This window comes from Macaca nemestrina, chromosome 10 (genome assembly GCF_043159975.1).
Source record: "Macaca nemestrina isolate mMacNem1 chromosome 10, mMacNem.hap1, whole genome shotgun sequence".
Lineage (NCBI taxonomy): Eukaryota > Metazoa > Chordata > Mammalia > Primates > Cercopithecidae > Macaca > Macaca nemestrina.
Genome location: NC_092134.1, coordinates 79,065,615 through 79,080,687, shown reverse-complemented (window position 1 = coordinate 79,080,687; position 15,073 = coordinate 79,065,615). Strand labels below are relative to the sequence as shown.

Sequence of the window (15,073 nt, the reverse complement as noted above, 5' to 3'; positions counted from 1 at the left end):
GACTTCCCTCCACTAGGCAACAAAGTTCTTTAATTTGAGAGAGGAGTTACTCATGCCTTGTTTATTCCAGAGTGTTATGTATACAGGATGGACATCTCTAAGGAGGGTTTATCAGAGGAGGAATAAAGTTGGTAGTAATATCACCCAAAGTGGCCACATCAGAAAATCCACTTATATGTGGAAGTCTAATTATAAGTAGTCCCCTAGATGCACACTGCATCAAGATATTTTAACTTTATTCTCAAACTTCCTTTATTCTCTCAACTGTTCACCAAATATTGAGAGTTTAGTATGTGTCAGGCATTGTTCTGGACAAATGCGATAAACCAGCGAACAAAACAAAAATTGCAGTCCTCAAGAATTCAAGTGGGGGGGGGAGGGGGGAGGGATTGCATTGGGAGTTATACCTGATGTAAATGACGAGTTGATGGGTGCAGCACAGCAACATGGCACAAGTATACATATGTAACAAACCTGCACGTTATGCACATGTACCCTACAACCTAAAGTATAATAATAATAAATAAATTAAAAAAAAAAAAAAAAGATTTCAAGTAGGGAAAACTTATGTTCCTCATCAGCTTGTTGTCAAAAGACTGGGTTCCTTTTACTCCCATTCTGAACTGCCTGCCCCCCTCTGCACCCACAAACAGGGTTGATTCTTTGCATGGAACCATAAACCTCCTGAAGCCTCATGAGACAATTTATGTTTGTAGAGGCTACAGTTTCTGGGTTCTTGGCAATGATTCTTTCCTCCCCACTCTTGGATCTCTGTCAAACACACACTTTTGTGTTTGGCTCCTGTGAGGACTGTGGGTTTCTTAAATAAGGCCAGGAAAGAGGTAGCAAAGCAACAGCCTTGTCTCATAGCACAAGGGATATCAATGGTAAGTAATGTTGATTAGAAGGTCAAAGAATGTAGGCTGGGCGCAGTGGCTCACACTTGTAATCCCAGCACTTTGGGAGGCCTAGGTGGGAGGATTGTTTGAGCCTAGGAGTTCGAGACCAGCCTGAGCAATATAGTGACACCTTTTCTCTTAAAAGAAAAAAGAAAAAAGAAAGTCAAGGAATGTGAGGCTGCAAATACCTCTCATGCACACATCACTGTCTCCCCTCACTTTTGGTTTTTCTCTTCAATCAGAGATGGGGTTTCACTCTGTCACCCAACCTGGAGTGCAGTGCCACAGTCATAGCTCGGTGTGGTCTTAAACTCCTGGGCTCAAGAGATCCTCTCAAAACAAACAAACAAACAAACGAAAAAGAGATCCTCTCACCTCAGCCTCCTGAGTAGCCAGGACTGTAGATGCACACCACCACACCTGGCTAATTTTTTTATTTTTGTAGAGATGGGGATCTCCGTATGTTTCCCAGGCTGGTCTTAAACTGGCCTTAAGCAATCCTGCCTCAGCCTCCTGCGATTTTTCTTCTCCTAGTTAGCTGGCTTCCTGGAAGTTGCAGGGGTAGAGGAGAGCACCAGACCACCACAGCTTTTGCAAGTGATATACTTACAGTTGAAGAACCATGAAGATTGAGGCTGTGATTCCTTATGTGATTCTTGGTAGTGGAAAAAAAAATTACCCCTCTTGCTCACTCACTCTAGGCCCCAGAGTGTTTCTCAGATCATTTTGTCACTGCTTCTTAACTTCCCCAAAATTCAGATTGGCTTTTGTCCTTGGAAGTTTTTTGTTTTTTTTGTTTTTTTTGTTTTTTTTTTGAGACAGAGTCTCGCTTAGTTGCCCAGGCTGGAGTGCAATGGCGCGATCTCGGCTCACTGCAAGCTCCGCCTCCCGGGTTCACGCCATTCTCCTGCCTCAGCCTCCCGAGTAGCTGGGACTACAGGCGCCCGCCGCCTCGCCCGGCTAATTTTTTGCATTTTTAGTAGAGACGGGGTTTCACCGTGTTAGCCAGGATGGTCTCGATCTCCTGACCTCGTGATCCGCCCGCCTCGGCCTCCCAAAGTGCTGGGATTACAGGCGTGAGCCACCGCGCCCGGCATGTCCTTGGAAGTTAATTGGTAGTGTTAGTTAAGGTATAGTAGAAGAATTGGAAGACATAGGAGAGTTTTTGGAAGATGGCTGTCTTACTAAGCTGCATTGAGAACTGGTGTGCCTGTGTGTGTGTGTGTGTGTGTGTGTGTAAACGCTCTTTTCCCTCTGCTCAGTGTGTGGGTGGTTTAGGGAAGACTTGCTTTATGTTTCTGCATTGCTACTGCATTCGGACTGCAGAAACTTCCAAGTATACTAGGACATTCAACCCTATTTTCAAATGGCCTTGTTCAGTGCCTTTTAATTAATCTGGTCACATTCTATAACCGCCTGTACATGGGAGAGCAGGAAGGGAGAGGGTAATTTGGAAAATAACTGTACCATAATATTTGGAAATAACAGCATGACTTCTCTTGATTAAGCCCCCTGTGCATCAGAGAAACTGTTTCTCTGATGGTACTTTGGAATCCTTTGTTTAAATGCTTTCTCAGTTTACTTACCCTCGGTCTTTCTCAATGGGAAATATCAAAATCTGACCATGTTGAGGTAAGGGACTTACAGAGGTACCTCTGTATCCCCTTGCAGCCCCAATGGGACTAGGGGAAGGTATCTGGTTTACCAGTGGTGGTGGGAGCCTCAGGACTGAAGGTGTGTTCGTATCTCTTCAGGAACCTTCCCTGTATACTGTCAAAGCCATCCTGATTCTGGACAATGATGGAGATCGACTTTTTGCCAAGGTGAGATTCCCTTTTGAATTAGTTTAGGAACAACACAAAGGCTTATTCTGAGATTTGAATCTTGGGACTGATCCCCTATTAACTCATGTTGCTCAGTAGTATAATTTTGAGAACACTTCCATCTTTTTTTTTTTTTTTGAGACAGAGTCTCGCTCTGTAGCCCAGGCTGGAGTGCAGTGGCGCGATCTTGACCTGGGCTCACTGCAAGCTCCGCCTCCCGGATTCACGCCATTCTCCTGCCTCAGCCTCCTGTGTAGCTGGGACTACAGGCGCCCGCCACCGCGCCCGGCTAATTTTTTGTATTTTTAGTAGAGACGGGATTTCACCGTGGTCTCGGTCTCCTGACCTCGTGATCTGCCCGCCTCGGCCTCCCCAAGTGCTGGGATTACAAGCGTGAGCCACCGCGCCTGGCCTTTTTTTTTTTTTTTTCTGAGATGGAGTTTCGCACTTGGCGCCCAGCCTGGAGTGCAGTGGCACAACCTTGGCTCACTGCAACCTCTGCCTCCCGGGTTCAAGCAATTCTCCTGCCTCAGCCTCCTGAGTAGCTGGGATTACAGGCACACACTACCACACCCGGCTAATTTTTTGTATCTTTAGTAGAGACAGGGTTTCGCCATGTTGGCCAGACTGGTCTTGAACTCCTGACCTCATGATCCGCCCGCCTCGGCCTCCCAAAGTGTTGGGATTACAGGTGTGAGCCACCATACTCAGCCTGAATTCTTCCATCTTATCTTGCCTACTCCAGATAAAACCTGTTTTCTTTTGTCCCTTTGTTGTACTGTTGCCCTGCTTACTGTCCTCAGACTTTGACCTCCTTTGTTGTCAGCATCAGATTAGGAAAAAGCTTTGATACCTTGGTTCCTAACAAAGCAGTATGTAGATGCTAAGAGGCAGTCTGCCCATGTCCATCATTCCTGTCCCCTTCTCTTCTACCATGTCACCCTGCCTGGGTTTTTCCAGAGAATTCTCTTGCAGTTCCAAGGTTCCATTCCTAGGTCTATAGTCACCATCAAGCTTGTTACCTCCTGACTTTCCCAGAGTGATGTTTTCAACTTTGGATCTGTTGGAAGAAAGAAGAAAGGACACCCCTCTCTCCCTCCATATTCTCCCCCTCCTGTAGAAATTTCTTCTGTCCCTGGTGTATTAACTCCGGGCGAGCATAGCATAAATCAATCAGCAGGTAGAGATTAGTTTAGAATTCACCAGCTGTTCCTCCCTGTAATTGGATGTAACTATGCAGGACACCTTTTGAAACAGTTATCCAGTTACTAAATGCCAGACCTGTCATAGGTCTTCAGCTGACTGCAACGGATTAGCCCCTAAAGAGCTAGCGATTTAGCAGCCTGCATCTCCGCCCCCTTGCCAGGGAGAGCCTGGGAATGGGCTCAGTGGTATGCTGGATGCTTCTTTCAGCTTGCAGAAAAGAAAGCTAAGATAGACTATAGGGCAGGGTTTGCCTTTCTTTGGAGGAGGTTTTTGTAGCCTTTCCCCATGCCTCAACTTCATACAGTGAGTGAGGGTCTATGGAGGTGTTCTGTGCTTCTAGTGTTTTTTGTGTTCTCTGGCACTGCTTCCTGACATGGGGTAGCTCCTAGGAAATACTTGATGAGAATGGTTTAGGAGAGGTCTAGATTGCAGACAGGCACAGAGCCTCACCGTAGGGCTGGTAGGCTTCTGCCTTCAGACAGTCTTAGAAATGTGAGGTGGGGTTGCTTATGGCAGGATCTTTTATTTATTTTTCTTAGATTACTCACTGCCCATTCTCTGCCTCTACAGTCCTTCCTTTTCCATGTCAGTATTTCTCCCTTGCCCCATGCCTTGAAGGAGAGAAATCCAAGATCCCAGGGCAAAGCATAGTCACTAATCATTCTGGCTTCCAGCTGTAGTGACCCAACCCTGTCTCCTTCCCTCTGACCAGTACTATGACGACACCTACCCCAGTGTCAAGGAGCAAAAGGCCTTTGAGAAGAACATTTTCAACAAGACCCATCGGACTGACAGTAGGTCATTTTCCTTTCACTACTCCCCGTGTTGTGGGGAACCATGGTGGAAAGGGGGTGGTAGCAGGGCTGCGGAGAAAGGATAAAATGACTCTGCCTCCTTTTTTTTTTTTTCCTTCCTCCCCTTGTATAATAAACTCTTCAGAATGTAATGGGGAGGTGAGTGTGCCTCACGCGGGAATACCGTGCTGGAAGGTTGGCTGTTAGCTACCTGTCTAGTCCCTGGATTTATGAGCCTCACTTGACAAATTTAACTGCAGCTCTGCTTATTGTACCGCATCCATTAGGGCAGGTAAATGGAAGTCTGTAAAGGTGACCGCTCTGCATTTTCACCTCCGAAGGATCGACTAGTATCCTGTCTCATATACAAGGAGGGAAATAGGTATAGTGGGCAGGAACAGAGGATGGTGGTTAGAGAAGATACATTTAGACTCCCCCAAGTTTATGCTTCTCTTCTGCCACCACCCAAGAAGTGCAGATCATCTTCTGGCTTTGGAGGTCATTACAGTTGGCCTCACCTTAGCCCAAAACAGCTGGATACTAGGAATTCACGGTAATAGCTTTTTTTTTTTTCCTTTTTTTTTGAAATAGAGCCTTTCTCTGTCACCTAGGCTGGAGTGCAGTGGCACGATCTTGGTTCACTGCAGCCTCCGCCTCCCAGGTTCAAGTGGTTCTCCCATCTCAGCCTCCCGAGTAGCAGGGATTACAGGTGCACACCACCACGCCTGGCTAATTTTTGTATTTTTAGTAGAGATGGGGTTTCACCATGTTGACCAGGCTGGTCTTGAACTCCTGACCTTAGGTGATCCACGCGGCTCAGCTTCCCAAGGTACTGGGATTACAGGCGTGCAAGGTGCTGGGATTACAGGTGTGAGCCACTGCACCTGGCTGATAACTCCTTCTTTCCTACTTCCTCATCTCAGGCCACCCACTCTTTCTACTTTTTTTCCCCCACCAGGTGAAATTGCCCTCTTGGAAGGCCTGACAGTGGTATACAAAAGCAGTATAGATCTCTATTTCTATGTGATTGGCAGCTCCTATGAAAATGAGGTGAGAATCCCTACTACCCCTTTGCTATTTCTGATCCTACTTTCTAAACCACAGGCAGTACATAGCCACTGGTTTGGGGCCCTGATAGAGCCGTGTTCCTCTAGCTTCTGACCAAGTTAATGAAGTTGTCAGAGATCCCACCAGCCTCACAAACATGGCCCGGCAAATGAATCGCCTAGAAAGGAAGTTTTCCTAGATTGATCTTTTATATCCATTAGGAAACATCATATATGTTTTAATACCCTTCCCTGAGTAGTATTTTTTTTTTTTTTTTTTTTTTGAGACGGAGTCTTGCTCTGTCGCCCAGGCTGGAGTGCAGTGGCCGGATCTCAGCTCACTGCAAGCTCTGCCTCCCGGTTCTACGCCATTCTCCTGCCTCAGCCTCCTGAGTAGCTGGGACTACAGGCGCCCGCCACCTCACCTGGCTAGTTTTTTGTATTTTTTTTAGTAGAGACGGGGTTTCACTGTGTTAGCCAGGCTGATCTCGATCTCCTGACCTCGTGATCCGCCCGTCTCGGCCTCCCAAAGTGCTGGGATTACAGGCTTGAGCCACCGTGCCCGGCCCGAGTAGTATTTTTTAAGATGGATTTCTGAGGTATGGTCAAGATTGCAGGGAGATACTTGCTCCTTCTATGAAGGGTCCATACCTGACTGAGTTTGAGCCAATTAGCTAACAACCTGGGTCGTGTTGAAACCATACATTCTGAATGGGTCACTTGAGAAGACCTTGGGTATAGTCCTAACCTGCTTTCCATATACAGAAAAAGCTATTTGCCTCAGGTAGCAAATTCTAGGAGAATAGATAAATAAAAATAAGCCCCCAGATAATTTGAGGCAAAAGTCAAAGTTTGAGAAAGTCAACTCTTACTGAGCTCTTATTATTGGTATAAGTGCTTTGTAAAGTACATTGTTATTTAAACCTTGCAGCACTTCCATGAGTTGTAGGCATTAGTGCCTTTGTTTTACAAATGAGGAAACCAAACCATGAAGAACCATAAGAAATTACTTGTGTGTGACCATTGTGAAAACTACAAAAGTGGCAGTTTGATGTAGTTTAACCTAATAACTTTCTCAGGGTCACACATGTAGAAAATGGCTTAGCTTGGATTCAAACCCGTATCTGTCTGACTTAAAGTCCATGCTTTTTAAGAAATTTTGAGACATAGGCCGGGCGCGGTGGCTCATGCCTGTAATCCCAGCACTTTGGGAGGCCAAGGCGGGTGGATCACTTGGGGTCATGAGATCGAGACCATCCTGGCTAACACAGTGAAACTGCATGTCTACTAAAAATACAAAAAATTAGCTGGGTGTGGTGGCAGGCATCTGTAGTCCCAGCTACTCGGGAGGCTGAGGTAGGAGAATGGCGTGAACCCGGGAGGCGGAGGTTGCAGTAAGCTGAGATCGCGCCACTGCCCTCCAGCCTGGGCAACAAAGCGAAACTCCGTCTCAACAACAACAACAAAAATTAGTTGGGTGTGGTGGTGGATGCCTGTAATCCCAGCTACTTGGGAGGCTGAGGCAGGAGAATTGCTTGAACCTGGGAGGTGGAGGTTGCAGTGAGCTGAGATTACGCCATTGCACTCCAGCCTGGGCGACAAGAGTGAGACTCTCAAAAAAAAAAAAAATTGAGACAGGGTTCTTGTTCTGTCTCCCAGGCTGGATTGCAGTGGTGCAGTCTTGGCTCACTGCAACCTCTGGCTCCCAGGCTCAAGTGATACTCCTGCCTTAGCCTCCCAAGTAGCTGGGACTGCAGGTGCCCACCACCATGCCGGCTAATTTTTTTTGTATTTTTTGTAGAGACGGGGTTTTGCCATGTTGCCCAGGCTGGTCTCAACTCCTGAGCTCAAGCAATCTGCCTGCCTCGGCCTCCGAAAGTGCTGGGATAGAGTCAGGGTCTAGACAGGGTCTAGATGTTACAGGTGTGAGCCACTGTGCCCAGCCAATTAAAGTCGATGCTTTTTACACTAACTCTACAGCCTTCCTGTCACCTCAGCTATTGCTTGGTTAATGATTTCTCTACCTAAGACATCAGGTAACACACATACAGTTGGTAAAGACATTGTAGAGGACTGTGACAAGAAAGTTCTGTTTATAAACTTTTGGCTAAAAGAGATGTTGAATTGTGGGATCATGTAGCAGAATTTATTTCTATGAGAAACCACAGGTCCTCTTCCTGTTGTGCTCTCACTTCCACCTTATGTTTTTGGTCCTTTGTGAAAGCCTGTGTCTTTTGATGTTTAATGAATTAGGAGGTAGCAGCTTTCAGGGCCTTGAACCTTACCCTTCTGCCTCCTCTGTTTCCCAACAGCTGATGCTTATGGCAGTTCTGAACTGCCTCTTCGACTCATTGAGCCAGATGCTGAGGTGAGCAGGACATTCTTTTTTTCCCCCCCAAGTTACGATGGAAACAGCAGGGCATTGTTGATTTCTGTTTGGGAGATAAAGTAACCATCTTCAGGCTCAGGGATTGTAGGAGATTGGCAAACGCTCCAGGGAGTTGATTTAGTTTAAGAAGTTGGGTTTTGCCAGGCGTGGTGATCACGCCTGTAATCCCAGTACTTTGGGAGGCCAACGTGGGTGGATCACGAGGTCAGGTGAACCATCCTGGCTAACATGGGGAAACCCCGTCTCCACTAAAAATACAAAAAATTAGCTGGGCATGGTAGTGGGCGCCTGTAGTCCCAGCTACTCAGGAGGCTGAGGCAGGAGAATGGCGTGAACCTGGGAGGCGGAGCTAGCAGTGAGCCAAGATCACACCACTGCACTCCAAACTTGGCGACAGAGTGAGACTGTGTCTCAAGAAAAAAAAAAAAAAGAAGGTCGGTTTTATTAATTCATAGTAATTCATGCTACTGGGGAGGACTGGATGGAGAGTATGTCCCTCCTATGGAATAATGATCTTACTAAGGAAGGGGACTGGGAGGGAGCCGAATCTTTACCTCTGTGTTTACTCTTGTAATCCCCTGTGGCCCTGTCAGATCTGAGCATCCTCAAGGTGCTTTCCTGGGCTTCATTCTTGACATTAGAAGTAGGGAAAGGGCAAGCATAAGGAAGTGTCCCAGATAGTATGTCATTCAGTACTTCGGGAATGGAAGCAACACTCCCAATTTTTTTTTTTCTTTTTTTTTTTTCTTTTTTTTTTAAGATGGAGTCTCACTCCGTCACACAGGCTAGAGTGCAGTAGCATGATCTCGGCTCACTGCAACCTCTGCCTCCCAGGTTCAAGCGATTCTCTTCCTCAGCCTCCTGAGTAGAGTAGCTGGGATTACAGGCATGCGCCACCACGCCTGGCTAATTTTTGTATTTTTAGTAGAGATGGGGTTTTACCATGTTGGCCAGGCTGGTCTTGAACTCCTTACCTCAAATGATCCACCTACCTTGGCCTCCCAAAGTGCTGGGATTATAGGCATGAGCCACGTAGCCCAGTTTTTTTTTTTTTTTTTTCCACTTCTAGTCCTTGTTTTTTGCCTTCTATAGAACAGGAAGCACCCAGGCAGGAGGATTGCATAAGTCGAGTTCAAGACAAGCCTGGGCAACATAGTGAGACCCTGTCTCTGCAAAAAATAAAAAAATTAGCCAGGTGTGGTGGTACATACCTGTAGTCTCAGCTACTCAGGATGCTGAGGTAGGAAGATTGCTTGAGCCCAGGAGGTTGAGGCTGCACTGAGCTGTGATCATGCTGCTGCACTCCAGACTAGGCGACATAGCAAGACCCTGTCTCAAAAAACCAAAAAAAAAAAAAACAAAAAACAGGAAGCTTCTGCCATTTACCCTCTCCTCCCTTTCCACTTCCCCACTAGCCCTCTGTTAACCGTGTAGATGGGTAATAGAAGAGAGGTAAGTTACTTTTTCTGAAAACATCCAGGGCTCTGAACTTCATTCCCCCAGCAGCTCTCAAGTGAACCCAGTACAGACAGCCATCCAGACCAGAACAGCAGGCACTCTCAGCCCTGCAAACTCAGCAGGGTGAATGGCTCAGATTTCCTCAGGAAGGGGATGATTTATTTCTTATCCAGGTGAATGAATAGACTTCATTTCGGGTAATCTAGTGAAAGCCTCAAACTGACGGATGTGACAGGCCACATGCACCAACCACCGGATCTGAGGCTAGTGTATGCAGACCCTGCCCCCTCTTTGGGCTTCTTTTCAGGGCCTGAGCAGAGCTGGTAAGGGATAGGGAGAAGAGGGAACAGAAAATGTCTCAGGAGGTTTGTTAGAGCTTGAGTGCAAATAAGGTTTGCATTCAACCCCTCGCACCTCCGGCCACCTCCAGATTGAGTCTTAGCTCTGTTTATATTTTTTTCCACCCACTGATGTCAGTGTTTATGAGCAATGTTATGAGCAGCAGCATGGCAGGTAGGAAAGAAACAATAGCTGTGGATAATCAACCCCTGAATAGTCAGAAATTGACTGTATTATTTGAATCTCTTTCCATACATTCCTTATTCAGCAACCAAGAGTAGAAAGGGGTTTTGAGTGAACTAGCTAAAAAGTTCTTCACCTTATTTACTTCTTTGTGTGGTTGGTGGAGATGTTTATTGGTCTAGTTTAGGTTCCTCAATTCAGACAAGGTCCTAGGATTTCTTTCACACACAATTTGGTTTTTTTCTTCTCTTCTCTTGGGGACTCAGGAAAAATGTAGAAAAGCGAGCACTGCTGGAGAACATGGAGGGGCTGTTCTTGGCTGTGGATGAAATTGTAGATGGAGGGTAAGTTCTCTGACCTGCCTTGATCTTGGGTGAGGTAGTGGGATAACTGCCCCTGTCCTAAGTCAAGCAGGCTCAGCGGCCAGAGGTCCTGTTCCCCCACAGTGAGTTGGGCATTCGGGACAGAGTGAACAGTGATCTCTTCTTTGTTTTTGCAGGGTGATCCTCGAGAGTGATCCCCAGCAGGTGGTACACCGGGTGGCATTAAGGGTAAGCAGGAATGTGTTTCTCTGCATCCCCGCATCTATTCACAAACACCCTCCACAGCCAGACCTGCTGGATGTGTCTAGTAGTTGGGGCTCATAGGATACATAGAACCTTCTCTTTTTCTTTCAAATACATTCAGCCTTTCTCTTTCCTTCCCTTCTTATTGTCCCAAAGAAAGAAGAAGAAAGAACTTATTTCTACCCCTAATAAGGTACCTAACATCTCATACAGTCTTTGTACAAAGTGGACATTTAATACATATTTATTTAATAAGTGATAAAATAAACTAATATTTATGGTTTTGAAATTATAAAGGAACTTGAAGTTGGCTTATTCCCTTCTTGGAGATGGATCCAATCATCTGAGGCAGAAGAGTGTCTTTTTTGTCTTTTAAAGTGTTATATAGGACTGGGTGTGGTGGCTCACACCTGTAATCTCAGCACTTTGGGAAGTGGAGGCCGGTAGATCACAAGGTCAGGAGATCGAGATCAGCCTGACCAACGTGGTGAAACCCTGTCTCTACTAAAAATACAAAAATTAGCTGGGCGTGGTGGTGCGTGCCTGTAATCCCAGCTACTCGAGAGGCTGAGGCAGGAGAATTGCTTGAGCCTGGGAGGTGGAGGTTGCAGTGAGCCAAGATTGCACCACTGCACTGCAGCCTGGGTGACAGAGTGAGACTCTGTCTCAAAAATAAATAAATAAATAAATAAATAAATAAATAAATAAATAAAAGTGTTACATAACTGAGGATGGTGCCTCTCCATCAGGAAGTACGTATTTGCCAGAACTTCAGAACCTCAGTCCTCTTTGGTGCTAGTGATATCAGAAAGGGGCCTCTGAGTTAACCATAGAAGGCCCCAGGTCAGCTGAGGAGATAATGGTGGATGCAGAGAGCCCACAAGCAAATTATACGGGTGCAGAGATGTCTGAGCAAAGCAAATTCTCCCCATTCACAGAATGTCCTGGCTCTGACCTCCACAGAGTGAAGGCTGACAGTGCTTGGTAATGGGAAATCTTCTCCCTTAACTGCTGTGGGCTCCATTTGCATAGTTTAATCTTCTCCTCTAACATATGTCTCTATGTGGCAAGAGAGAGGGTCCCCCCACCAACTCCCCCCTTTCTCTTCTCAGGCTGCTGTTGCAGCAGTTTATTTCTTCAAATTAACATGCTGTCGTTACCCATCAGGCTTTGCGGGATCCATTAAACCACTCCTGGCTCCCCCTCATCCTTTCCCTAGCAATACTGATACTCAGAGAAGGCCTTTTCTGACTAGAGAATCAGGTCCTCCACCCCCAAGTTAAGGGAGTTGAGGATCAGATAACCTGCTGGTTACTCGGAATGGAGTTAAATCTTTTAAGAAGTCCTCCTGCCTTAAAATGGAAGCTGGATGAAATGACCCTTTTTTGTTCATAGTCCCTCTGGCCAAGTAAAACTGTAGCTGTCCTAGTCCCCAGAAGGGACTGAGAAGTTCAGTGCATCTGCCCTTTGTTTCAGTTTAAAGGATTACTTTTTTCTTCTCTAATACCAGACTCCAATCAGGTCTTACTCCAGCTTTCTCCCACACTAAATGCTTGTATCTCTGTGCCATAGGGTGAAGATGTCCCCCTTACGGAGCAGACCGTGTCTCAGGTATGACTTTCTCCCTTCTTCCTTTCCAGATGGACTGCATCACTAAAGAGGCTAGAACAGCATTCCACCCATACCTCCCAAGTCTGAGTGAGACTGGAGACTCAAGACACATCTTTCTTGGCTCCCTCTTATTCCAGAGAACTGGGACTTATACAGCCAGCTACTCCCTACCCCTACTTCCAACTCCTTTCTTAGTTTCCTGTGAACAGTGGCTGTCAACCTTGCTCTGTACCCTTCAAACCTTCCTTGCCTGATGCCTCATTCAGTGATTTATTCCCCAGCAGAGGCTTGCCTTAAGCAGATGGTCTGTGTGCATTTGTGCATACACTCTCTCTTTCTTTTATTATTCAAATGAGGGCTAAGCTGGAAATGCATATTCTAGAATATGCAGGTTTTGCAGATCCATCTTGCTACCTTGACTGCAGATAGATTGTCTACCTGATGTAGGGGGAAGGGAGGGGTTCTGTTTTCTACCCGCTTGACATTCTCACCAAGAAGTCCATCTGGATTTGTTACCCGTCTCCCACCCACCGCCCCTTTTAATATGTGTCCAGTAACTCCCAGTTTTTTTTTTTTTTCTTTTGTACCTCTTCTTTCTTCATCCCCCTCGGTGGATTTGTATTTTTTTTGAAATTTTCCAAACAATCTGCTAGGACCTTAGAGAGCTTCTTCCCATCTCTTTACCTTTGGGGATTTTCTATTCTCCATTCTTGTAAGGACAGGGAAGACAAGTGAGGGGAAGGAGATCCCCAGCCCTCATGCTTACCCTGCCCTGTCAGCAAGCTTTCCTCAACGCTGCTCTTATCTCTGCAGGTGCTGCAGTCAGCCAAAGAACAGATCAAGTGGTCACTCCTTCGGTGAAGACCCCACTGTTCCTGGCTCTTCATCCTCTTCAAAAAATTCGCATGTCTGCTGTGAATTTTCATCCAGTTCCCCAATCGATGCTCTCAGGGTCATCTCGGGGATCACAGGGATCCTTAAATCTCCATTCTGTTTGTGGTTGTCCCCCCAACCTCCCCTACACCCTCCCTATTATTTTTCATTCTTCTTGCAGTTCTGGGAGTAAAGCTCCCAGCATATTCAGATAATAGGGCAGGGGAAGCACCCTCTTTCTTTCTCGACTGGATTATGCTCACATGCTCCCCTGCCCTGACATTTTTGTAAATTCTGTGCCCTTTGTTGTAGCTACACTTCAGATTAAAGTAGGAGAAAGAATGTGCTGAATGTTTTCCTGCCTTTGCCTTTACCTGGACCTCATCCCGACACCCCAGCAAGGGGAGGGAGAAAGAGAATTCTTTACTATAGAACGAGTGGGGGTGGGGATGGGTAGGGATTTATCCAATCTAAGCCCTAGCCCCACTTACTGACCTCAGTGTTTTCTTCCATTCCTTCTTACTGCCCTGTCCTCTGCCTTGGAAAAGGTATTGGGAATAGTTCATAGGGAAGGGACAACATGGAAGAAACAGTGATTTAAATTGTATTGAATAGGGCACATAAAATGCATTCTCTACCCCGATCTGGCATATAGCTTCAAAACTGCCGTGGTGAGTGCCCGTCTCTTAATTAGCTACCTTAACTCTCCACCCTTACTACCTGTGGGATCTTTGCCTGGTTTGTCTTCTCTGTGTCCTGAAGCAAAGCTAGTTCCTAAAACTAAAACTCCATTCTAGTCTTGGGAAGAAAACTTTCTACTCAGAACTGGGGAAGGAGTAGAACTTATGACTTGGGCGTCTAGGCTGTCTCTGTCCCCTCAACTCCCCGACATGCATTTACTCCTCTGCCTTGGGTCTGCAGTCGCTGCAGCCCACCCTCTCTCTGCTTCAGCCTTACACCCAAGCAGTGCGTCTGTGCTCTCCCTGTCTCTAGGTCGCTGAGAGAGGTGCTTTTCTTCATGAAACCTTTGGGATTTGGATTTCCCCAGGAAGATGGAGAATGGAATACTCACTCTTGGGTGTAATCTTTCCCCTAGACCCAGAACTTCCTCCCCACAAAAATGTCTTTAAAAACCTTCCTGAGACTTAAGCATTCTGCCCCACTTACTAACTGCCAGTTCTCCAACACTGAAGTGGGGCAGATAACTGGGCATATTTGAGGGGGCATCTTTGTGTAAAAGATGCATGGAGTCAGGAGATAGCCACCTTCATAAACTGCTCTGTGCAAAGAGGAATAAAACATTTTTTCAAAACTGCCTTTGTGTGATGTTTCTGTTTCTCTTCCTCTCTTTTTGGCAGCTACTCCTGTTCTTCCAGCCCCCCCTCATTCCCCATCTTACAATATTTCTTCCCTCGTACCTCAGAGACTCTATAGCAGTGCCCCCCCCATCCCTAATTTACGGGGCTGTTTGCCTCCTTGGCATCTCTCCGTCCCCTCGCCTGGAAATTGGCGCCAGGGGTGGGGTGGGGATGGTATTTTCTCAGTGGGAGTCCCAGGGAACTGAGTTCTTCCCCCACCACCCCCAAAGCCAGCTGCCTGCTCCCGCCTCAGCCATTAGTAACCCAGAGACGCGCACCTGCGTGGGGGCTCTCCTCCAGCCCTTGCTCCCTTCCTGCACCTCCCACTCCTGCTCTGAAACGGCGCTGAGCGGGTTATTTATCGGAGCCAGCGCTGCTCCAGAAGGTCAGGACGGTGGTGTAAATAACCTCTTCTCGCCATTTCCCCGTCCCTCCAGAGCCTGCTCCCCTCCCCCTCCTCCACCTTTATTCGCACAAATGAATGTGGCTGGGCTGGCGCAGCGCCTGGCCCTGCATCTTAATGGGGCG

The 15,073-nt window shown here is 46.7% G+C and overlaps 1 protein-coding gene across 2 annotated transcripts in view; it reads left to right on the top strand.

Moving 5' to 3' along the window:
* Positions 1 to 13,529, top strand: part of LOC105474223 (COPI coat complex subunit zeta 1) — a 28,122-nt gene extending 14,593 nt beyond the window's left edge. The window contains exons 2-9 of one of the 2 annotated variants that reach the window (XM_011728720.3): positions 2,654 to 2,722; positions 4,641 to 4,722; positions 5,681 to 5,772; positions 8,081 to 8,136; positions 10,404 to 10,481; positions 10,637 to 10,688; positions 12,276 to 12,314; positions 13,128 to 13,529. In XM_011728720.3, the coding sequence (XP_011727022.1) occupies positions 2,654 to 2,722; positions 4,641 to 4,722; positions 5,681 to 5,772; positions 8,081 to 8,136; positions 10,404 to 10,481; positions 10,637 to 10,688; positions 12,276 to 12,314; positions 13,128 to 13,175 (516 nt within the window). In that variant the 3' untranslated portion in view covers positions 13,176 to 13,529. The other variant, XM_071071635.1, reaches the window with a different exon arrangement.
* Positions 13,530 to 15,073: the final 1,544 nt, after the last annotated feature.